Source organism: Typopeltis vanoorti, chromosome 4 (assembly GCF_054136105.1).
Source record: "Typopeltis vanoorti isolate ZY-2024b chromosome 4, IOZ_Tvanoo_1.0, whole genome shotgun sequence".
In the NCBI taxonomy this organism is placed as follows: domain Eukaryota; kingdom Metazoa; phylum Arthropoda; class Arachnida; order Uropygi; family Thelyphonidae; genus Typopeltis; species Typopeltis vanoorti.
This window is the reverse complement of record NC_143552.1, coordinates 161,395,278-161,422,075: the sequence shown is the minus strand read 5'-3', so window position 1 is coordinate 161,422,075 and position 26,798 is coordinate 161,395,278. Positions and strand designations below refer to the sequence as shown.

General features: G+C 35.9%; 1 protein-coding gene across 1 annotated transcript in view; it reads left to right on the top strand.

The window, feature by feature from the left end:
- Ufd1 (ubiquitin fusion-degradation 1-like) overlaps window positions 1-26,798 on the top strand; it is a 156,969-nt gene that overhangs the window by 12,708 nt on the left and 117,463 nt on the right. Inside the window, exons 2-4 of the mRNA XM_090391558.1 lie at window positions 2,101-2,215; window positions 10,487-10,519; window positions 25,148-25,269. Of these exons, the coding sequence (XP_090247684.1) occupies window positions 2,101-2,215; window positions 10,487-10,519; window positions 25,148-25,269 (270 nt within the window). The remainder of the gene's footprint in view (window positions 1-2,100; window positions 2,216-10,486; window positions 10,520-25,147; window positions 25,270-26,798) is intronic.

Below are 26,798 nucleotides of genomic sequence, written 5' to 3'. Positions count from 1 at the left end.
CGTTTAGTGAAAGTGGGTTTTCTGTAAACTTTTGTTGTTAGAATATCTGAAGGTGAACGGATGAGGAGGATGTCTAAAAAGGATAACTTGTTGTCTTTTTCAATCTCTATGGTAAACTTAATACGAGGATGTAAGGAATTGATTCTGGCTAAAAAGGAAGGTAAGGAATCTTTGTTTTGAGGCCACACTGAAAAGATGTCATCTATATATCTTACCCAAAAGGATGGTTGAGGGAATATAGATGAAAACAGGGCATCTTCTAGATGTTCAAAAGTTGGCTAGAGCAGGTGAAAGTGGACTTCCCGTGGTTGTTCCTTCAACTTGGTTGTAGTTATTATTAAAACAGTTAAGGAATTGAACATCGTAGTTAAGGATATAAATTAAATTAAACTTTAATAAATATTTGCCAATATTTCGGCAACGTCACGTTGCCATCTTCTAAAGGAACTTACAAAAAAGGTTACGTGCACGTAGGCACTACAACACAGAAATTGGGAATGAAGAGATGAAGCTATTGTTCTCCTAACAGTCCTGATGGTGCCCTCTAGCGGGCTAAGTAGGTGTTCTTGGCCGTTGGGCTGAAGGTCTGCTGATGTAGGCCTCCCAAATTTGGGGCAGTCGCATACAACCAAATTTGTTGAGGTTTGGAGAATTTCTTAGGGCTGAGGCTGATTCCATAAAGAGTCTTTCAAATTTGTATTTGCTACGGTGTATCACTGTAGCTTTCTTCCATCATATTCTGTGGCGTGTATCCAGAGCATGGTCCGCAAGCCCAGAATGACTGTATTTGTGAAAACGGATGTAGTCCTTGTGTTCCAAAATTCTGATATTCGCCATCCTGCCTGTTTGGCCAAAATAAGACAGTTTACAACTGCAGGGGACCTGGTAAACACCAGGTAGGTCTAGGGGTTGGTTGTAGAATGTGTTTTGACATAAGAAATATCCAGAGTGCATCACGAAATCAAATAATTTTATAATGTCTTGTGGGAAGATGTCAGCAAGTAATTGTAAAGTCTCTTTGAGAGGTACATTAATATATACTAATTCGTTCAACTTCTCATGAATTACAGAAAGAACTTTCAACTATCAAACATCACATGAAATTAAATGGCTTTTCTGAAAAAAGTACACATCTTTTCGATTCCTACAATCCAATCCAGAACAACAAAGATTCAATACGTCAAGTTCCAATTCCATATATTTCTAGGATTTCAGAACCAATTTCAAGAATTCTGAAGAAATATGATTTAACAACCACTTATATATCTATTAACAAAATATCCACCTATTTCCCCTCTTCTAAAGATAAATGCTCAACTATGTCTCTGCCTGGTGTGTATCAAGTTCTTTGATACACACCAGGCAGAGACTGCAATCTGTCCTACTTTGGACAAAACAGGATGTTCTATAGAAAAAAGAATTCAAGAACATCAATCATATATTCAGCACAACAAATCCGATAAGTCTGGATTGGCTTAGCACGGGATAGAGAAAGTGCTGGGGCCTTACTTCAACGCCCTAACTTGAATCGAAATGACTGTATTTCCTTATCAAAAATATGGGAAAGTTTAATCAGGATAACACATTAATTTTTTTTTTTTAATTGATACTTGTAATTCCTACATTAGTCTAATGTTATTTATAAATTAAGATTATTACATGAAATTGTGAATTAATACCTATAGTTTAATCATCACTCTGATGAAATTTTTCTTCTCTTTAATACTTAGCAATGTAACATCACGCGGCTCGTTCTACTTTTGAATGATCAATTGTTGGTATTCCACCTTGTTAAAAACTGTTCCTATGTAGCTACTGAAGATAGTCTGTTATTTTCAGACTGATATATTTGACAAATATTAAAATAATCTTGTGTTTACTTGTCTATAATTCTTGATCATAATGTCACAAGTGTCTCTAAAGAGTAGAACCATGTTATCTTGCTTTCCATAAACGAACAAACAAATATAAGTGATGCCTATATTTTGGAGTGGAGATATATTTTTAACCACTCATCTATGCTATTAAAATTACTTTAAAATTAAAAGATTATAAAACATTAAATTCTGTTTTGTAATTGTACTTTGGTTTGTTTTCTAGTTCTCATTTAATATGTTTCATGAGTCAATGAGGTCATTTAACACACAGTATAGATGCTATTCAGTGTCAATGCTTCCAGGAAATGAAAGACATGATGTTGAAAAAGGAGGAAAGAGTATGTAGAACATTTTTTATATAATTTCAAAATTGATTTTAAAGTAATACATTTTATTATTAAAATGTATTACTTTCCATTTTACAGTACAGGCTGAGACACATACACTACTTGGAAAGAATTTAACAGACATCCCATGGGCAAGGTGCATCGTGCCATGTAATGAGTCACATGTTTATAGCCAATATAAATCAGAGGAATATGATGTTCCCAAGTCAGTGCAACTGTGTCCAAATGAAATGGCTGTGAGACAGAAACTGACTGAGTTGGAAAGATTCATTGTGATAAGATGCCATGTTGTAGGCCTATCTGTTCAGCAAATTTCAGTGGACAACCCACCATACTCACAGAATGTGACCGTAGGGTGCTACAAAAAATAAGATGTAAAAACTGCCATTTAATGGTTGACATGTTGAATGTGGAGTTCTGGGCATCGACTTGAATGTGAATCTGCACAAAAACATTAAGAACTGAAGCTCAAAACATGGATTTCCATGGTAGGACTGCAATATGCAGTCCCCACATTACCCTAACCAACATGCAACAACATCTTCATTGGTGCGAAGATCATGAACAATGGGATATGGAAGCTTGGAAAGCTGTGTTATGGAGCAACAAATCACATCCACTACACCCTCTACTGAGCAGAAGGGTATGGCAGATTCCCAGTGAACATCTATTACCAGAGTGCTTAACCCCAGTTATGAAATTCAGAGGTGGCAGTGTGATGGTATGGTCCTGTTTTTCCTGTTTTGGCTTTGGACCTCTTTGGTGCCATAAACATTGAACTTCAAGAGGTATCTGAACATTTTGGACAATGCAATGCTTCTTACTTTGTGGCATTTTTATGGAACTGACCATTATCTATCAGCAAGACGATGCACCATGGCTGCTGCTATAACTGCATGGTTTGTGAACATGAATGTCACAATGCTTGACTGGCCTTCATGGAGTCCTGATCTCAACCTTATCGAATATCTGTGGAATGAACTGGCACTTCTGGTGAGGTCAAGGAACATCTATCCCACAACAGTCCATGACCTCATTATATGCCTACAGGAAAAATGGTCAAAAATTCCCATTGATTGTAAGCATGTGGCAAGTATGCCTCATAGGATTGCTGCAGGCATCGCAGTGAAAGGAAGTCTTATATCTTAAGTTGTGTGCCATGGCTGTTTGTTCCTCACACCATGGTGTCCATTGACTTCTTTCCAAGCAGTGTATATATAGTAATCCCTCAGTTATCTCACTTCAGCAGAAAATCCATTTGCCAGTCAGATAATTGAAGGGTCACTTAGCTGAAAATAGTTGTGTTGTTGTATCTGAAGTCAGTTAATACATTGAACTTATTCAGTGCATTGTTATTTAAAAGTCAGATAAGTGAGAAAGTACTGTACTTTACTGCTTTTTACTGGATTTGACAGAGTGCTACATGATAAGCTAATATTTAATTTTCAACATGAGTTTAGATATCAGGTTAGTGAATTGATTGTTTGTTAGATATCAAATTGTGTGAAGAGAGAAATAGTATCAGGGAGGTAGAAGGTCATAGTGTTTGCCAGTGATATTTGTGCTAGATTGCAGGAAGATATTCAATGTTTCCAGATGATGTTGAATCTGAGTAGAGTTATTGGTAATAGTGCCAATGAAAGAAGATTTGAATAAGCTGGAAGGGTGGACAAATGAATAAGAGATGTCAGTTTAATGCAAATAAATGTCAAGTCTTGAAATCTAGGATCTTCAAATGGGAGCCTGCATACTCTGTTGATAGAGCCATACTGGAGGAAGTGAGGAGATAAAGGATTTTGTACTGATGGTTGATAAAAAGTTCAGAGAAGATATTGCAAATATAGTGAAAACAATCCAGATTGCTGCAATATCTAGGACATGAACCAACAGAGATATGAAAGTGATTGCTCCATTGTATAAAGCCCCGATCAGACCACATCTAAATTATTATACTCATCTGGTCACTGGGATTTGAAGGGTGGGGAGATGAAGAAACGGAGAAGATATAAAGAAAGATGACAGAAATATCAGGACTATGGCATGTTGATGAGGAGGATAGACTGAGGGAAAGGGGTGAGAGTGAGCATCTCAGAAAGTAATTTAGTGGTGTGTACTAGGTTTTGTTCTTTGAGCCCTTTAGTAATTAACTTAGTTAATAAGATTTCCTGTGGAATGATAGGATGATTCAGTTTGCAGGCTGATAATGGAAAGTTGAGTAGTTATAAGAAGTGATGCTGATATTAAGTTCCTTCATTAAGATTTAGACATTTAGTTTGAATGAATAGTGTTGTTGTAATTCATGTGTTGTACTTGGGAGTTTAGAGATGTATGGCTGTGTACTGCTGGTGACAGTGTGTTTCAGGAGAGGGGATGAGATTTGGGGGTTTTACAGGTGATTTTGAACAGAAATTTGAAGTTTCAAGGGCATGTGGCAAGTGTTTGTGAAAACAATGTTGCACATTGTTGCTATGATAAGGAGTAGTTAGCGTATTTGCTCTCCAACCAACAGGCTGTTATTTTAATTCTTCCACGAGCATGGACATTATGGTTGTTTTTTTAGGTGGGAGGTGTATTTTATCACCTAGTGTAAGACTTCTGTCCCAAATGTGGTCTGAAAAAGTTATACGTTCAGTCTTCAGAGATGAGTAACTAAGGAAATGTGTTGGTTAGAGGTTGAAGAAATGTAAATTGCAGATTCTAGGTGGGCATAGATGGAAATGATGTGATATAATAAAGACATTTAAGTTGGTAAGGGATTTAATGGATTAATACAGGAGTAGAGTGAGAGAGGAAGAATGAGAGACCATTCATAGAGGTTGTTCATAGATGTGAAGAGAGAAGTGAGGAATATATCTTTTATATGGAGAGTAGGAGGATGAGGAGAATGAATGTGTTGTCACAATCCATTGTGAGTTGAGTTAGATCTTTCGTTCTGAGTTTTTGGTAGGTTTGTTATGATGATAATGTCTCTGTAGCTAGCTAGTTTTACTTAGTAGCATCATTTGTAGAGAGGTAGGCCCTAGATTTAAATCCTATAAGCTAGGATCATCTGAAGAGGACTATGAAAATCTGATTTATGTTGGAGACCTAAACAGTAGAAATCCAAGACATTATAAAAAATGTTTTGAAGGAAAATTTAGAGAAAACGGTTAGGCTAATAATAAAGGAAAGCACCTCCCAGATCTATTTCTACTCAGGACAGGACAGAGACATCATTACATTTATATATTCCAGCTTTAAAAAAAATTGCTTAATGTGTGCATGAAAAGATCATACTCAGACCAGGTCTTATCAGCTATATTCTTTTGGCTGTTGATGTCTTCAGATTCATCCAAATTGAGTTTACAGAGAATATGAAATAATATGTCACCATCATCTAGTGGTGAGTAGGATAAGAATGCAATTGAAATTAGTCAAACTGCTCTGAAATGTAAACTGTGCACTCAAATATACAAATATCATGGAAAAAGTGAAGACATTTTAAAACAAGAACCAAATGTTAGAGACTAAGTAGCAAAATATGAAGAAAAAGTTGACTGAATGGGGAAAGTATATTATTATTAGTAGTAGTATGCAGGTGCCTGCCATGAATCTGATGACTCATCAGGAGAAGACCTTTCTATGTTATTTAGTGCCTGCACACTAGGGATGACTCTCAAGTTCCTCCACCTGCAGCAAACTGCAGAATGTCATTGTAAAATCCCTTTACCCACTTGTTTTCTCAAACTTTGAAGACCATATTTCTTCTGCATAATTCCACAGGCAAGATATCTTTTTTATCTTCTGCTGTAGCATGTGACCACATTTAAGTATGGTGGTCCAGGTGCAATGTTACAAAGCCTATGGAATTGTGCATACTAATTCTTAGCAGTGGGGTCTTGAAACTTCAACTCTGTCAACGATCATCCTCTGGTCTCTGGCTTCAGATTCATCCAAAACCTTGCAGCAAATTTCCATTAATATAATATTCTATTTGCATTGTTCTTTATCTAAAATGCAATGCTTGAAACAATACAGTGAAATTGTCTGCAAAGATATAAAATATAAGAATTCTGTGGTGGTCACAAGAAGTTAAAGAAATCTGTGAAAAAAACAAAATCATATAAAAAAAGAAAGTTCTGCATGAAAAATTCTCTATGAAGTGCATGCTGAGGGTAAGTTGGCATGCTGGATATAGAGAAAAATGTAGAAAAAACTATATGTAAAAGCAGCTAAATAAAAATGATAGAATGATTTTGAAAAGAATATAGAAAATAAATATAAAGAAGATAGCAAAATGTTTGTAAGACTACTAAGAAATTTCTTTTTGAAATTGAAAGGGTATACAAAGGAATCAAAGATCATGAAAGTGTTATAAAAACTGAAGAGAAAGGTAAATCTCCATGTCTAGAGTAATTAATTTCAATATTATTAAATAATGGAACAAATGACAGAACAGTGGTAGAAAATATTCAGGAGGAATGCAGTCAGGAATATACTCTTATATCAGTATTGGATGTAAAAAATAATAATCATCCGTGCACACCAGCTGTTTTTGCAGATTTCTGAAATCTGCAAAAACATCTGGAATAGATCATGTTAGTATTATAGTATTAATATGATTTTCCATTTCTATATGAAGTCAGAAAACTCATTTTGGGAAACCACAAACACTCGCAGATCTGTCATACCTTGCCTGAAACATTCAGCGTTTCAGCAGTTATCACCTACTCTAGTCATACACTCTATTCGTTCACTACCTTCCATGCAAAAAAAAAAAAACTCTTTTTCACTTCCTTACTCTTATGATCTTGATACAGTTACTGGGGATGATTCTTTCATTCTTCCATAACCAGTTACCCTGTGCAATAATTCTTTTATGTCTGTCTGATAGGTTCCTCTCATACTTGTCTTTTATATCACCTCTTACTCCCTTAATCTGTCCTCATTTTCAGCATTTCAAAGTCCTGAGATAGTTTTAGTCACTTGTTGCTGCACCCTTTCTAATCCCAAATCACATATAACCAGGTGACCAGATCTGTGTATAGAAATCCAATGCAGTCAGTGTCTTATACATTGGAACTGTTACCTACTTTGTCAGGGTCATTTGCATTATAGCAGCAATTTTCTGGGTAACCTTGACAACTTTTGCACCATGTCCCCTGAACTTCAGTTGTATTTATGAAGATCACTAGAATCCTTGCCTTCTGCACCTTCTGAAGCAAAGTTTCTCCATTATAATAAACTTCAGTGCATGTTCTCTGGCCAAAGCACAACAATACTGACGTGACTTCCTCATTCTTCATCTGAAGTATCAGCTTATTCAAATTCTCTTGTAACAACATCATATCAGAACTTCCTGACATTGCCCTTCCAATCTTGAACTATATTACTGATATATAAATAAACAACAGTGGTCCCAGATTAGAAACCTGTGGTACTCCACATGTCACTTTTGGGACACTGCACCTCTATACACAACTTGCTGTCTCTTGTCAGCCAACTATTTCTGTAACCAGGCTACTGACTATCCATCCCCATCCTGACCAGTTTCAACAATAGTTTATTAGGTAGTATTCCATTAAACATCAAACATCAAACATATTCTATCTTCAGTAACTAATCAATCTTCCATATTCATTTTTTTTTCTACTAGTCGCACAACTATAGAATACTCTGATTTTGCTTTTCTGACTCAGGCAGTCTCTTTGAATGTGCCATTTTCTCCTTTCTCACTACTTGTGCTTCTGAAGAGTATCCTGTTCTTTATATCTCATCCATAACATTCTCATTTTCTTCATAATTCTCTGTTTCATTCATTTCACTCTTTTAACCTTAGGAATGTCATTGTTATAAGTCCTGGTCACTGCATTCTCTTCCTTTCACTTGATCATACATTCTTGAACAAACTCCAGAAAAATCGCTATCTACTACACATTTCATCCTGTTATAAAATGTAACTGGTTACTGTGGAAACATTCCCTGCCCTCCTTAATAAATCCATGTTGTCACAAAGGATTTCCATTTTAATCAATCCAGATTTTTATTCTATCTCTAACAAGCTTCTGTAAACACTTTTACCACTACACCTCATATACACACAAGCCTACACCGACTTGGATTCTTCCTTGTGCAGTGGCATTATTTTTCCTTCTTTCCACTCTTATGGCTGTTTCTTTTACCAACTCTTATTGAAACACCAAGTCAAGGGCACCTTTACATATTCCTTTAATGTACTTAGTGATATAATATTCCATCCAGTTATATAGCCTTATTAACATTAAACATCATTGCCCTTCCAAAAAGAATAATCATCAGTGTACACCAGCTGTTTTAAAATTTGAAACCTATACATTCCTGAACTGTCAATCTTCTGTCCTATTACTTGTTGTTACTCAACACACTGAAATACACTTAACAAAATACTCACTGGACATTTCCACTGTATCTTCTATGTATGTGATCCATGTTCTATCTTCAGTAACTAATCAATCTTCCATATTCATTTTTTTTTCTACTAGTCGCACAACTATAGAATACTCTGATTTTGCTTTTCTGACTCAGGCAGTCTCTTTGAATGTGCCATTTTCTCCTTTCTCACTACTTGTGCTTCTGAAGAGTATCCTGTTCTTTATATCTCATCCATAACATTCTCATTTTCTTCATAATTCTCTGTTTCATTCATTTCACTCTTTTAACCTTAGGAATGTCATTGTTATAAGTCCTGGTCACTGCATTCTCTTCCTTTCACTTGATCAAGCCATGGCAGGTCACTAATTTATTTCCTTAATTTATCATAGCCTCCTGCTCTGTAATTCTACATATCTCTTTTGTTCAGGGAAATACGTTCCTGCCCGGCCTGGCTACTTCCCCCATGATTACTCTCTCGAGTGGCATCATGGTGACATCTTCTGTCATCACTGCATGAGACAATATTATTAAATCCATCACTTGTATTTGTTGTGTTGCTTCAACTACATATTTAACCTTACTATGATTTAAAAGCCTTGCAGTGGTCACTACATAATTTAGATTGCGTGGGCTGAATCCCATGCTTATTGTAAAAATGTATAAAAAATAAAATAAAGTTGGTTTCTGGAGGTGTCAGTTTCTCCTCTCAGAAACTCAAAATTTTCATCCTGCAAACAGGCAAACGAGAAAAAACATGCCTATTACAGACATAACAGATAGTGCAGATAAGATTAACTGTCTTGTTCGTAAGCAGTAATCAGGTTTCTAAGATGCCAAGTTACTTGGCCATGGCAGTCCATTGAGCTTAACACAGAAAGGAAGGTAGATGATGGTGGTGGTGGTGAGTGATGGGATTATTATTGCTCAGGAACTAGGAACCCCATAGCATTCAGACTAATTGCAACACACCCACACTATTCACACAATATCTATTATGCCTCTCCTTGAACACAGTCACTGAATTGCCAGTGACTGTTTTCATGAATGGAATGGATTGCCAGACTCTGACAATCTATTCCACTCATCCACCACTCTTTAAGGGAAAAAATCTAGTCTTCCCACCCTTTCTTACTACATTCATACTCAGTTTCTAAGGATGACTCCTTGTTGTGTCCCTTCTACCCAAGTTGAAAAATTTCTCTGCATCAGTCCTATAGTAACTTAAACATATCATATCCCCCTCTGTTCTGCCTAGCAAGCAGCTTATACAATCCACAAACTCTTATTCTCCTCATAGGGAGCATTCTACAGACTACTCGCCATCTTGGTCATTTGCTTCTGATCCTCTCCACACCTTATTTCCAAGAAATGAAGGCGACCAGAGCTGTGTACAGTAATCCAGATGTGGTCATGTCAAAAAAATTATAAAAAGAAATGAAAACTTCCTTCATGTGTTTTTCAGTATTTGAGTAATCCTATGAACTAAACTTGACCACTTTTGTAACATGCCCTCTAAACTTCAACTCCAATCAATGAGCACTCCCAAATCCCTAGCTTTATTGATTTTCTGGAGTATATTACCATTATTGTAATACATAGCTTGCAATATTTTCATCCCAAAATGCAAGACTTGTCACTTTCCATAATTAAACTGGTATCCATTATCTTTTACCCCATACTGTCAGCCTATTTAAATCATCCTGCAAGCATTTCATATCATCTTGATTATTACTATACCCAATTTTGCATTATCATCGTTTTTATTGAGAATTTTAACTTAAATATAATGTTAATATAATGTCAGACTAGTGTGTAATACTAGATTGAATATATTAATAAAATGAATCATTAATCTGAATTTTATAATTTCAGTTATTATGCCCCCATCTGCACTGGACCAGCTCAGTAAGTATGCAACCAAAACTGTGTGTTAAGTATGAAGTTAAGATTTTCATATTGCAGGTTAAAATAAGGTGTATGATACTTGGCACAAAAAACTGAATTTTTGTTTTAATCCTTATTCTAGCATAAACAAACAAAGATTGCATGCAAGGTATCTTTGTGATCTGATTGATTGCACTACAGATTGCCATAGGCATCTTATATTCATCAAATTGCCACATGCATCATATTATGGGAGGGAGGAGTCACTACCCAGAGCTGCTTTAGCCTTAATTGATGTGAACAATTTACTCAAAAACATGACACCAAAGTTTCAAAAATTGTTAGACTTCAATAGAACTACGAGTGTTCTGCAAAACCCATGAGTGATTTGAAAAGGCATCTCATTGCTCTCTAAATTACTTCAGTATGCTTGGCCATTTTGATTCTTCTGCTTCCAGACAGCACTATGTTGAACGTGATTTCTCTTTGCTAACCAAAAACTTGTTCCCTTCCACAGTAACATCCTCTAATGATTGGATAACTTTTTAAAACAGACCTGTGGATTACCAAAAACTGAGTGATCTAAAATGATCATTCTAAACTTCAACCAATCCAGGATATTCTGCTTTAGTTCTGCCAGAACTAAAGCAGAGTATTCTGCCAGACAACACTGTGCTCAACCTAGCACAGTGTTGCTAGGTTGAGCATAGCACCTCAACTCTAGCATGCAGGCAGGAAACTACTCTACTTCACTGCACACACACCCTCTGGAGTTAAGGCACAGGTTTTCAAAAATGTCCCAGGAGTTCTTCCAGAAACAGTGACCAAACTCTGAGTGATCTAAAAAGATCACTCTAGGATACTGGATCTCTATATTCAAGAATCTAGCAGTATTGTCCCAGCACTAGTACTGTACAGTGACAGGCAAAACCACTACTATGTCAAACCTCAGCTCTATGTAGCAACAAACAAAAAAGCCATAATGTGCAGAACTCTGGCTCTTATTGGTAGCAGACAAAAAACTCACTAGCATGTAGGAGCTGGACTTAAGCTAGTAGCAACCAGTTCTACTTAAGATAAGTACCCACTGGATGTCCTTTATTGAGGAAGCGTTTTGTTCAGAAAGGTCCCAGGGATTCCAGAAACTGTTAAGAATCTATGATTTAAAGATCACTTTCTTGCTTCTTAAACCTGACGTACTCAGAATGCTGTCTCTACATTGATCTTGTAAGACAGCACTATGCCAAGCACCAGTGCCACAGACATACCCTGACACTTGGCTGAACCTCAGTTATACACAGCAGCAGAGGTCAAAAACTCACCACATGCCTAACCTTAGCAAGCAAGAGACAAAAACCCACCAGTATACTAGTGTTAGTCTCAAGCTAGCAGGAATGGGCTCTACTCTTGTGATAAGCACCTTCCTCATCATTCAGTTCCTGATATGCATCCTCAAGGGAAGCAGTTACAGCATTCTATGATAATACTGTGTGAAAAGTTAGCATTATTACTAGTTTCCTATCAACAGTTTTACTCCAAATTAGTGTTATCTCTCAGTACTCCACTATTGTCATATTTTATATTTCAGTTTCCTAAGGCACTTTTAACTGCATTAGTCTACCTAGATCTTGGTCTTCCAGTCATTTTTCTTGCCATCTTGGCATCAAACACCTGTTTTGTTAACCTTTTCTTTCCCATTTTCTTTAAGTAATCATACTGCCTGAGATTAGCTCAAATCACGTGTTCTTGAATGCTAAATTCCTTTCTAATACTTTCATTTTTAATGTGATTCTGCCATTGATATATCTATTCACTCTCATGTAATTTTTCTCATAACACTCATATCTGGCCTCCAGTCTTTCTTTGATCAGCTGTAGTATGCCTTAAACAGCTCTCATGTTCCTAAGTTAAATTTGGTTTGAACATCCTCTTGTATATAACTATTTTAATATTTTGACTAATTCATCCATTATTCCATATAAATTTATTCTGTTCACTCCCTACCATATCACCTTTGCTTATTCTATAGTCTATTTCCATATTTAATTTGCCTCTTCATTAGAAATTGTGCCTAAATAGCTGAAATATTTTACTTGTATAGATTTTAGTCAGGATGTAGGTGATGTTTTAGTTGTTCCTGCTTATTTTCATAGTCTTTTTATTGCTGATTTTCATACCAAACAGTAGCAATTCTTTTTAGTTAAGGAACCCTGAAAACTTCTGAATTTTCTTAGAGGTATAACATCATCTGCATAAAGTAAAGAGCTGGGGTTAACATCTCCAGTTTTGATATCATGTTTAATGCCACTGTCCTTCATAATGTAATCCACAGGTGAATAACAATGCAAATAATGTACACCATTTTTTTCATGCCATTTTTATGATCACTAAATTTTAACCCTTTTTTTGTGTGTGTGTGTAGGGGGGGGGGTTAGATTTTTTCCTCTCTCAATTAGTCATAGAGAAAGAACGTATCTTCAGTTTTTCATCTTGTCTCATACAACATAACAATGTGGGTAACATCAAAGTGGAAAAGAGGTTCAGTAAAACATTCTATGTTCTTATGTTGCGCATGACATGCTCAGTCAAGAGGTTGCATCATTAAAGCACAAATGTATGTGCATCACTGTCAGAAGAAAAAAAGAGAGAGAGAATATTTTAATCCAGTATTTTACCTAATAGTAACTGAGGTATTTTCAAGTATAAAGCTAACAAAATCATTTGAATAAGAACATATCAGGCAGCCAACAAATATTTTGATTACATCCTCTCCCCACAGTCAAAGGCAGCCGGTTTAGTTGATTTAAGTGTCGTGTTATAGTCTCCCATATATTTGGAAGTTTATATCCATATTTGTGTAGCTTAGCAACATTCTGTAAAGCATGGCCAAATTACCAGAATAATCTGTCACTTTTGGAGCGAAGTTTTTAGTATAACAGTTTTTTTCCATCTAATTGCATATGAGGTATCATTGGTCTGCTAATCCACTTTGTCCATATTGGTTCATAACTATATCATTTTGGTGTTCTTCTTTCCATTTGAAAGCCAGTCATCTTGAATACTTTTGTATGACTTGAATGACAGGTATCTTCTGGTAAAAGATGCTCAAAAGAACATACATTATGAAGGATAAATGGAAGCTTCCAGGACACAAAATATTAAAAGATGATGTAACATTGATGCAGTGATTACATACTTTGAGAGACTTCAAAAGAAAGCTAATTCTTATCTACACTTTCTGATCAAATATATCCATGTAATTCGTAAACTGATGTCTAGATGTCACTACAACCTCACTTAACGGTATAAAAGGAAGCACAGAGCTGTGTGTTGTTCAGTGATAAGAAGTATGAGCAGAATGGGTAGGTCAAAGGAGCTCAGTGACTTCAAATGTGGACTAGTTATTGGTTGCCACATCAGTAAGAAATCTGTCGGAGACATTTCAACCCTCCTCAAGTTACCCAAGTCAACAATGGTGACATGATTGTGAAGTGGAAATGTGAAGATACAACCACAAGAAAAGTACGGTCAGGTAGGCCGCGTTTAATGACAGACAGGGACTTTCGAGCATTGAAGAAGGTGGTTCGTGGAAATCACCAGACATAGAGTGAAATAATCACCTGAGAGTTCTGCACTACTGACTGTTCAGCCAGCACCGTGACTATGCATCAAGAGTTAAGAGGAATGGGGTTCCATAGTCGAGCAGCTGCCCATAAACCAAGCATTTCTACTGTGAATGCTATGCAGTGCCGAGAGGGCCAGTGGACAATTGGCCGTCTCATAACACTACACTGAAATCTAAATGCCGAAGGGTACAAGGACATTTTGACCAGTTGCATACTGTCTACAGTAGAAGATCAGTTGTTGAAAGTTTTTCGGCTTGGTTATACTATAAATTAAAGATACCAAGAAATTATATACTGGGTTTAATCCTTTATCCAAGTGTAAGCAAATAAAGTTTGCACCTGAAGTATTTTCAGGACTGGGGCAACTTGTGGTAAAGGTGATATGACTTCACATCACTTGCCTTAGTGAACCATAATGCAAAGCACATCTCCTTGCAGACATGTATAATGTTATGCATTATGGGAAGGATCACTACCTCCCCGGTTTTGACCTTTATTGAGGTCTCATTAGTGGGAGCCAGACTCACAGGTGATACCAATGTTGAAGTAATGTAAAAATCATGTTTTCATTCACTTCAGAAAACTTTGTTTGCTTACACTTGGATTAAGGATTAAACCAAGTACAGGCAGCCCTCGGTTTACGACGGTTCAATTTACGCATATTCACAATAACAGCGGATGCCTGTGTGTGCTTTCTTACTGTAGTGTGGTCTGACTGAGAAATGACGCCAGCAGGCACTCTAATGTTTGAATGCTTACCGAACTACTACGACATATATGTATCAAACCTAGTTTTATTGTTGAATCAACCTAATTGTTCTATTTAATTTTTTTCAAATACATACGTATTTAAATTGATAAAGTATGTAATTACATACCATGTCTGATAAAAGAAGTTTAGAAAAGTTAGCAGAACTTGGTGTTAAGAAGGCACGGAAATCAATCACACTTGAAAAGAAGATGGAGGTGATTCGAAGAATGGAAGATGGGCAGATGCATGCTAATGTCTGTAGAAGTATGAACTTACCTCCATCGACTGTTACTACAATTATGAAAAATGCAGATAGAATAAAACAGTCTGCGCAACAATCTGTGGCAGTACTAAATGCAAAACACGTAAGTTATAGCAGGGGTAAACTTCATGAAAAAATGGAAAAATTTATCATTATGGGTGGATGACTTGAATCAGAAAAACATTCCTCTGACACAGGCTGTGTTATAACTGAGAAAGCAAAAACAATTTTTGAGGATCTTAAAAAGACAGATGGAGGCAAAGAAACATTTTTAGGAAGCAAAGTTTGTTTCATGAAATTTAAGTCTCAAAATAAGTGCCATAGTGTCAAATTATGTAGTGAGGCGGCAAGTGCAGATGTTGCGGCAGCAGCTGCTTTTCTTAAAGAATTTCAAGACTGTGTAGAACAAGGAAGTTATCCTCCTGATCTCATTTTTAATGTTGATGAGGCGGTTTTACCGGAAAAAATTGTCATCACGCACCTTCATTTCCTATGAAGAACGTTCTGCTCCAGGTTTTAAAGCTGCAAAAGATAGACTTACGCTTTTGTTGGGTGCAAATGTCTCTGGAACTTTGAAGCTTAAACCAATGGTGTCTGTGAGTGGTGTACCATTCACAGACACCATGCACCTTCAAGGGTCTAAAAGCCATGCTGCCAGTCTATTGGAAATGATTCAAGAAAAATTGGGTTACACAAGATGTTTCTATAGATTGGTACACAAATTATTTTTGTCCTACCATGCTTCACTTCTATAAAGAAAATGATTTTCCAGCCAAGGCATTGCTTCTCTTGGATAATGCCCCTGGACATCCTCAAAATCTTGCTGAAGTAAGAACACCATTGGATGTGTCAAGGTTGTTTACATGCCCCCAAACACAACATCTCTTTTGCAACCGATGGATCAGGGGATTATATCAATCTTCAAAGCCTATTTCCTCCATATAATATTTATGGAAATGGTAAGAGTCTTGGACACTTCAGGAAAAACTATTAAAGACTATTGGCAGTTATTCGATATTTTGAAGGGCATTAACAACATCAAGGCAGCTTAGAACGAAGTGTCAGCAAAGTGTTTAAAAGGAGCATGGCGAAAACTTCTTCCATTATTTATGCACGACTTCGAGGAATTAGAGCAAGAGGAGAATGTTATTGAAGAAGTTACCAAGCTTGTGTGAGAGATGGGATTGGACGATATTACAGCTGAAGATGTGACAGAAGTCATAGAGAGCCATGATAAACTGATGGATTAGGGGATTATATCTATCTTCAAAGCCTATTACCTCCGTATAACATTTATGGAAATGATAAGAGTCTTGGACACTTCAGGAAAAACTATTAAAGACTATTGGCAGTTATTCGATATTTTGAAGGGCATTAACAACATCAAGGCAGCTTAGAATGAAGTGTCAGCAAAGTGTTTAAAAGAAGCATGGCGAAAACTTCTTCTAGCATTTATGCATGACTTCAAGGAATTAGAGCAAGAGGTGGGATTAGACGATATTACAGCTGAAGATGTGACAGAAGTCATAGAGAGCCATGATAAACCACTTTCCAATGAAGAATTAAAAGAATTAGTTGAACAATTAAGTCAATATCCAAAGGAGGAGAAAGAAAACGAAGAAGGTCATTTTTATATCCTCTGAGAGATATAAAAATGGCTGATTTACAGCATATCCTTGCAAGGATAGATAAATTGTCTGATGAACTCTGCGAAATGGACCACGAAACCAGGAACTTCAACATAGAAATATGTTATATCTTTTCGAAGTTTCATATTTTTTGTATATAATTTTGTTTTGTTTTCATTATTAATAATTTTATTTTAACAAATATATATGCATATATTATCAAAGCTTTAAATATAATAATGTTACACGTACATTTTTGACTGCGCAGAACATAACTTTGTATCTACCATTAAAATTTGGTTCGGTTTACGCCCGTTTTTTCAGGAACGGAAGTGAGGCGTAAACTGAGGGCTGCCTGTATATAATTTCTTGGTATCTTTAATTTATAGTATATTCAAGTGGAAAAACTTTCAACAACTAACTATCTAATCCAGATGATTTTAATAATAAGGTGTGACACATTTTGGCAACTCGTATAATAAAAATATGACTTCTGCATTACTTCAACCTTGGTATCACCTGTGGGTCTGGCTCCCACTGATGAGACCTTAATAAAGGTCGAAACTGGTCTGGGTAGTGACACTTCCCATAATGTTTTTTTTTTTAATTAGGAATGTATTCAGAGTATTGTGCAGAATACATTCCACACAATACTCTGAACTGCCATTCCCTAACTAAACCCTGGTTTTCCAAAAAATGTGCCAAGGCTATACAGATGAAACACCAGACATACCACAACTGGCTGAAATCAAGAACCTCATCCTCCTTTAGAGCCTATATTGAAGCCTGAAATAGATGCAAAAAAACAATCAATGCTTCCAAAACGGAGTTCAAAAGAGCAAAAAGCAGGAAATTAGCTGCCTGTCCAAACAGCAGCTGAGCCTTTTGGTCGCTCGCCAAAGCAATTGGCCATAACTTCTGCCCAACACTATTCCTACCCTTATACTCAGATGGCTCTATTGCATCATCACCCACAGAAAAATCCAATCTTCTGGCTTCACACTTTGCTTCCATGCATGCATAACTGATGATGGTAAATGTCCCCCAACCATTTCAGGACCCAACATACAATGCCCCTATATCCTTTTGCCATGATGAGATCAGAAAAATACTGTCCAAATTAGACAAAAAAGCCTCTTGGCCCTGATGGCATTCCTCAAATTGTCCTGCAAGCAGAATTGACTCCTATCCTATGTCACCTATATATACTGTTACACCCTGATGCCTTGAGAATGTAGAATTCTCTGTTATCATGGTGTAACAAGAAGAGAAAATAAAATAAAACCCCTATATAAAAGCTAATAGATGAATTATTTAAAAGAAAGAAAAATATTCTTGCATCCAAGTAAAATATATGTCAAAAAAGGTGTTTGTTGAACTAAATAATAAAAGAAGGAATGTATTATAGTTGTGATATAAAAAAGAAAAAATTTTAGCTAAGTAAGACAGAAAAGGATTAGTCATAAGAAATTGTAGGTGAGAGGCTAGAGATTAAAATATTAAGTAAATTCATAGAAAAATTTTTGGAAGGGGGATTAAATTAGAGGCTAGCAAAAGAAAAACAACAGACTATCGCTCAGGGTCAATTCCCGAATTGAGACGTTGTCACTGGCTCGCCGACCAAAGGATGTTTGGCAGAAAAACGCCACCCTAATTGGTCGGTGAAGTCGAATCAAGTAAGGGGTGGAGAAAAGAAATTAAAGAAGGTGCCGTTAGGAGTCTAGGTATAAAAGGGTTAGGACCCCCCCAAAGAGGCTTTTTCCCGGATAGTTTCTTCACGAACTCCTTCATATAGGTTTCACGTGGTTTTCCTGAGTGGTGGGATTGGAGTTATATCTGCGTTGTCACAACAAGGAAACAAAAGTGAGGGGGATTTCGATTCTGTATTTCCTATGGTAAGAAATGAGGAATGCCATTTAGCTAAAGGAAAGAAGGTATTATCTATGTGTTTCATCGTCCAGTGAAAAGGAAATCTGTAAAGAAGTCGGTGTCCACGTGACGAGTTTCATAGCCATTGTATAGATGATTCTAAAAGTGTCCTTAATTCAAGTACAAAAGGTTAAGATCGTGTAAGCACAGTTTATTGCCAGAAGAACTTAGGAGTGACTGATTATAGGAGAGATCATACCAGGATAGTTCAATTGGAAAAAGGTAGAGGCCAATATAGAAAACTGAAGAGAAAAAAGGTACTGTAAAAATCTCATGTTAACTGAAAATCGTCTGTAATTGTAATCATTATTCTATTACTGAACTGTTGAAGAGACTAAGGAAATGTATACTAGGACTTTAGTACATGATTGATTATAATGAAAATATACTTGTTAATATTAATATTATATAAGTAATTATGTGTCCTGAGAATTATACATGTGTATTGTAACATATAGGAAAGTTTAAATGTCAAAGTTATGTGTTAGTACAGTGAAAGGATAATTTAATCTACATAGTTTTAAATAGTTAAATAGAGTGAGTTGATCACGTATGTCGAGGTGCTACAGCATATAGCGTATTCAGAATAATATAGGGTTAACTAATGTGTTAATTAGATCTAGAATTATACATGATTGGATGTGTTAAATTTGTCATGGCGGCCTGATCGCAATACCCATATAGGATCATTGCCAAATTACTTGTGATAAGCTAATGTTAATTTGTAAATGTTTTCTTAATATTGAATTGAATTATATTAGAAATTGAATTGTACCATGCTAATGAGTTTAATAAACTTTTGTTCATTGATAAAACAGTTGTCTGAAATTGCTGCCCAATGCACCACTTGAAAAACGTACGAACCTAATCACGCGGGAAATTAATGTGTTAAGAAACGAGATAAAATGTCACGACTGCAATATTGTTTCACATTCAGACATATTTTAGTAATTGCTCCTTGTTTTTGTATTTAATATCTCAAACTTAAATGTCCCAAAAGGCGCAGCATAATATAAATATTAGGGACACTAAGGGGAGAAATAACTTAAATATTTGTATATTTGTTAAATAGAGTGAGTTGATCACGTATGTCGAGGTGCTACAGCATATAGCGTATTCAGAATAATATAGGGTTAACTAATGTGTTAATTAGATCTAGAATTATACATGATTGGATGTGTTAAATTTGTCATGGCGGCCTGATCGCAATACCCATATAGGATCATTGCCAAATTACTTGTGATAAGCTAATGTTAATTTGTAAATGTTTTCTTAATATTGAATTGTACCATGCTAATGAGTTTAATAAACTTTTGTTCATTGATAAAACAGTTGTCTGAAATTGCTGCCCAATGCACCACTTGAAAAACGTACGAACCTAATCACGTGGGAAATTAATGTGTTAAGAAACGAGATAAAGTGTCACGACTGCAATATTGTTTCACATTCAGACATATTTTAGTAATTGCTCCTTGTTTTTGTATTTAATATCTCAAACTTAAATGTCCCAAAAGGCGCAGCATAATATAAATATTAGGGACACTAAGGGGAGAAATAACTTAAATATTTGTATTTTTGGGTGATATCTCGTGCATAGATAATAGTTGAACATAGATAAGCATAATTTCACTAGATAGGATAATAATTATAAATTGGGACACAACAATACTCTCTTACTCCACTGGAATCTTTCCCACAAACTGGAACTTGGCCTATATTCAGCCCATTCTCAAGAAGGGTGACAAGTCACTACCACCCTATCTCGCTTACCTCAGTCCTGTCGAACGTAATGAAAAAAATCATCAATTCCCAACTCCTACACTACCTTGAAGCTACCTGTCTGATAAACAGCCAGTATGGATACCTTCACTGCCAATCAACAGGAGATCTGCTCACGTATGCCACCCATCTCTGGACAAATGCCATTGAGAAGTTCAGTGAATCTCAAGTGGTTGCACTTCATACAAAGCCTTTGACCGGGTCTGGCACAAAGGCTTATTAAGCAAACTACCATCATTCGGTCTGACCCAGAACTTTTGTAGTTGGATTGCCAGCTTTCTGTCTGAATGCACACTGTGTGTGATGGTAGATGGCTCCCTATCCTCTCACCATTCAATTAATGCTGGGGTCCCACAAGGTTCTGTCCTCTCACCAACCCTCTTCCTGCTATATATCAATAATCTACTTCAGTTGACCTCCAACCCAATACACAGTTTTGCAGACAACAGCACACTACACTCCTCGCTTTCGTTTGATAAACCTTACCTTACACAACTCACCTTAATCTACAGAACATCAACCACCACCCTCGATTCCGATCTCCAAGCCATACTACAATGGGGTTTGGATAACCTCATCAATTTCAGTGCTAATAAAACCCAGTTCTGTCCTATTTCCCATAAAAATGAAACAATTTTTCCCAGTATCCTTTTTGACGATACCCAAATTTCCAGACAGTTTGAGATCTTTCTTCTTGGAATTACCCTCACATCAAACCTTTCCTGGCATAAACACACCACAGCCATTTCATCCTCAGCTTCAAAAAAACTAGGATTTCTCTTTTGCTCAAGACGTTACTTGAACAGCTGTTAACATTATACAAATCACAAATCAGCTCAGCTATTGAATACTGCTTCCACATATGGGGTGGGTCCCCTAAAATCTCTCTCAAAATGCTTGACTCAATACAAAGGAGAGCAATTAGACATTAATGACCCATCTCTTATCAACTTCCCCCCCCCCTCCACTTTCGCACAGATGTTTGATTTCTGCAGTATGTATATTCTACAAATATTTCCATGGGAAATGCTCATCTGAAATAACATCACTAATTCCTCCACTCAGTACTAAGCTCATTGGAAGACATGCAGCTGCTGCTCAACATCCCTTCACAGTACACCTAGAAACAAACAGAACAAATTTCTTTTCCTCCTCCTTCATTCCTGCAACTGCTGCACTGTGGGACAGTCTCCCATCTACTGTGTTTCCCAAGGAATACAATTTACAGTCATTTAAATCAAATGTAAACAAGTTCCTCCTTTCCCAACCCATCACCCATACATGGTACTAATGTACTATAGGTGATCAACCAACCTCTTGTCTATGGGCACAACTTAAAAAAAAAATTATACATATCCACAAGGAGATGTGCTTTGCATTATGGTATACTATGGTATACTTTGCATTATGGTATATATTTTAGGTGCAAAGTTTGTTTGTTTACACTTGGATAAAGGATTAAACCAAGTATATAATTTCTTGGTAACTTTAATTTATTGTAGAAGATCAATTCAGTGATGACTATTGTCTGTATCAACATGACAATGCTACCTGCCATAAAGCAAGGTCTGTGAGGGAATGGTTTGTGGACAGTAACATTCCAGAAATGGACTGACGAACCCAGAGCCCTGACCTGAATTTCATAGAACACCTTTGAGATGAATTAAAACTCCGACTTCGCTCCAGAACCCAATGACCCACATCACGAACTGCTTTGGCTACAGCTCTACAGGAAGAATGGGCTGCCATTCCTTCAGAGATGTTCCAACACCTGGTAGAAAATCTCCTCAGCATAGTCAGAGCTGTCATAGAAGCAAAGGGTGGATCCACCTTGTATTAATGTCCACCACTGGAAAGTGTCTCACAGGTAAAGTCTGATTACCGTTTTGAGTAGGTGTCCGGATACTTTTTATCAGATAGTGTATCTGAAAGAACTGACTGAAGAATGTGATTAAGTTTAGATTTTCCAGTGATTTTTAGTAGTATAGGGCATGGGTAATCTGAAGAATTTTTTAAGATTGACTTATGAATAAATATTGGATGCCAGCAGCAGTGTAAATATCTTCAGTCTAAGACCATAGCTGAAACCATGACTATGGTTTCAGCTATGGTCATAGCATGCCAATGCCGTCACAAAGCAAGATGAGCACAATAAGCTCATATTGAATGAGTTTATTATACTCAATGTTTTATAGCAACCAGTGAAGAAGGCAAGCCAACATTAAAAGAATTCTTGAGTCATAACATCAGAGATGCTGTGGGTAACATTGACAAAGCATGGAAGAATGAAATCTTCCAGAAATCATTGGTGGTGGCTTGGAAAAAATGTATGGTTCCAATTCTGCCTGAATTCGAATGGTTTGAATCCACCAAACAAGAAATAGAAACAGAAGTGGCACGGCTTAGAGCAGATCTTGTCCATTGTCATTCCTAAGACATCTTTGAACAAATCATCAACATTAGCAAAGTTGTATCAGAACCTCTATACACAGGACTAAGAACTCATAGTGCAAAATCTGATGGGAAATGTTGCTAAGGCACACAAACTAGTCATTGTCTTCATATGACTTATCATGACAGAGCATTTAATTGTATTTTGCTTTTTTGAGCATATTTCCAAAATTTTTGTTAAATTTTTAAATTAAAAAAATAATAAAAAAGGTAATTTACAAGTTACTTACTGGGAGAGACCAGACTACTACCAGGCGCGTCCCTTGGGTGACAGATGAGGGAAGCCCAACGGGTTGCTCCGAATAAAGAATAAGGAGACATGGACCAAAGCATGTGGCAGAGGAATGGCAAGCCGGCCACACTAAAATGGCAAAAAACTTCCATGGATTACATCACTACCAGGAATACATCTCATACTACGCACTGACATGCCAACACAAGCCTCACATAGTGTTGGTGAGAAATCTTCTACGTGGTCAGGAAAACATAAGTATATAGCTACTGTAAATATCAGATCTCTATACAAAGCAGGGAAACTCCAAATTCTAAAGAAAATCTGAAAAAGATAAAGTGGGATATTATAGGAATCTCAGAAACTCACCGGACAGGAGGAGGGTGATGCCTAAACATGCCAGAGGGCAAATTATTCTATCCAGGAAGAAGAGACAATGTACATAGAGAAGGATTGCAATTCTAATAAAGCAAAATCTTACTGCACGTATAACAGATATCAACCCTATCTCATTCAAAATAATAGGAATTAGACTAAAAGCCAAAGAAAAAGCACTACACAAAGGTTATTCAGAGTGAATTCAGATTCACGCCAAGTCACAATGAAGAAGACATCAAACTATTCTACAACAATCTTTAAAAAGAAATAGATAATACTAACTCCAGAGACATCTTATTCATAATCGGAGATTTCAATGCTAGGATCGGAGAAGAGCTAAAAGATGTAATTGGGAAATTTCGAATTGGCAGCGAAAATGAAAGGAGAGAAACCATGCTCGATTTCTGCAAAGAAAACAACCTTGTCATCTCAAATACAATGTTTTACCATATACCTAGTTTTAAATACACCTGGACCTCACCAGATAGAGAAATACGAAATTGTATACATTATATATATCCTAATTAGAAATAAATGGAAAACCTCAATCAAAAACATAAGAACACTCAAAAGCCTATAGCTGGATATAGACCATAAACTCCTCTTTGCAACGATGAGGATAAAATCCAAAGTCAACTATAAAAGAAATAGAATTGATAAACTCCACATGGAAAAGTTAAAAAATAACCAAATGAGATTAGACTACATTAGGAAAATTTAAGAAATAAATAGGACTCAAACAGATGAAACCAAAAATCTTTGGAAAACAGGGAAAGAAATATTAACTCGGCAAAGGAAATTTTAGGAATTTATAAGAGACCCAATAATAAATGGATAACATCTGAAATTTTAGAAAAATGTGAAGAAAAAAGAAATCTAAAACCAAAAATAAACAGACATATCTCTGAAGAAAACAAGAAGAAATACAAACATCTCAAAAACAAACTTGCTAAACTGCAGGGGGTCTAAAGAAATCTGACTAGACAAAAAAGCAGAAAAATGCAATGAGGCATATAAACACCACAACTCAAAAATATTACATAACACAATTAAAGAAATTACAAAATACTTTTCACCACTACCTCTAACAGTTATCAACCATCAGGGTGAGGAAACAGGAAATCCAAATGCGATAAAAGCAGTAGATGGAACACTATCAAGAAACCTTTAAGAATGAAAGCAGTAACTATCTAATAAAGTCCCACACTAACTCAAGATATGATGCCTTAATGATCCTGTCATCAGAAGTGCAGAATGCTCTAAAGCAAATGAAACCTGACAATACACCAGGGATAGACCAAATTCCATTGGTATCATTTTCTACAGATTGGTAAGCATAAAGAAATTGTTGATATTTCTTTTGTTTGGTTCATAATATAAAAATGTGTACCTACAATTCAAACATTTTACGTAACCTCTTATTTGCCAATGACTTTGGACTGTATTTGACCAAATCTCTGAAAATGAAAAAAATATTTAAAACAATTCAGTTGAAAAATTGTTTATTAAAGAGAGAGAGTAAGAACTAATTTTGTTAAGAAAGTGAGCAGTAGTGGGTAATCTTACTTGTGTGTGCATGTGTGTACTTTTAAATTTTCTTTTCTTTTTCTCAGCACGCCTTAATATCGTATATCCTATGCTCTTCAAGTTAACAAATAGGAAGACAAACAGAGTTACACATTGTGGTGTGTTAGAATTTGTTGCAGAGGAAGGAAAAGTTTATCTTCCATATTGGGTATGTTCCATTAGCATTATAATTTTGTTTTCTTTTTCCTGAAACTGGAAAGCCTATTTCACAATGCTTTGCTGAATTATACTTTCTATTAAAGTAGTGCTTATAACATTTGAATATTATCTTTCTGTTAACAATATTAAGAATATGGTTTTTTTTTATAATGAGGAATGACATTCTTGTGTTTTTAAATGTTTATTGACATGCTTATTGATTGAAAAACTTTTAATGTTTTCCCCTTTCATCTTAAAAAAAAAAAGTTTTACTATCAAATTAGAAGTTATAAAATCTTGAAGTGCATATGTCACTTTTCTGTTTCTAAAATATTTTGGTGTGACCATTTTCCGAAATCAGTGGTTCAGAAATTATTATGATGAAATAGTATTTTTTGATGTAAAATTGCTTTTCTTTACATTTTTTCCTTATTTTTTATATTATATTAAGCTATATATCTTTATTTATAATTGACTTATGTTTTAATAACAACCCTCATTCCCATTATTCAATGGCATTTGTTTAATTGTTTATCTTTGTTCCTTCTTCCAAGTTATTATATTCCATACGAAATTTGAAGATCTCTGTGAAAACATTCAACTTTTCTTGGAGTGCAAAGCACAATTTAAAAAAAAAATAGATGCTTTAGCTCCTCAGGAATATGGTAACCCTGGAAGTGTAAACGTGTGATACTGAACCACTTATAACATGATCTCCAAGCACCTTGTGTAATTCTCTTTTATGATTTTTTTTAAGTTTCTGCTACCATATGGTGTTTTGAACTGTTTGGTTCTCTTCAGTGGTAGGCAGGAACCTATTGGTTGATAATAGTGACCTGTAAGTCAAGAGTTAAAAGCCACCACTAGCAAAGCAATAATTGCATCATATCCCTGTTACAACAGAAGCCTCACATTTGAGTAAAAGGAATAAATATCCAGTATTTTAGTTGAAATGTGAAGTACAAAGTAAAAAAAAAAGAAACTACTGGCTTTGCAGTCAGGCATTTAATAAACATTAGGAATGCAAAGTCATAACATCAGACTTGATGGCGATCATCAAATAATAGAAACTATCCATGTCTTGAAAACATGTAAAGTAATGAGTTATATTAACTCTTTTAGTGGTCATGTATACAATTCCATTGCTACACTGAAATTTGTATTTAGGCAAAAGTAGATTGTTTCAATAAATTGTATATTTGCAGAATGACATCTACGTGATGTTGTTGGCAACATTAGGAGGCAAGTTATGCATGCCAACAGGTTTGACGTAGCTAAGATCTTATCGCAAACATTGCTGCCAAAAAAGGACTCTCTCTCCAACAGCCAGCACCATGCATTATGTAAACTTTGTAAAAACTAGAGCATAATTATTACTACACCTGACAAAGGTGATGTTACTGTTATTCTCAATTCCAGTGATTATAAAATTTTGCTATCTATACTGGTTACTTCTCCTGGAAGGGCCTTTATATAAACAGATAGACGGTACTTCCATGGTTCCCCCCCCCCCCCCAAATGCTTCTTTATGAAGCATTT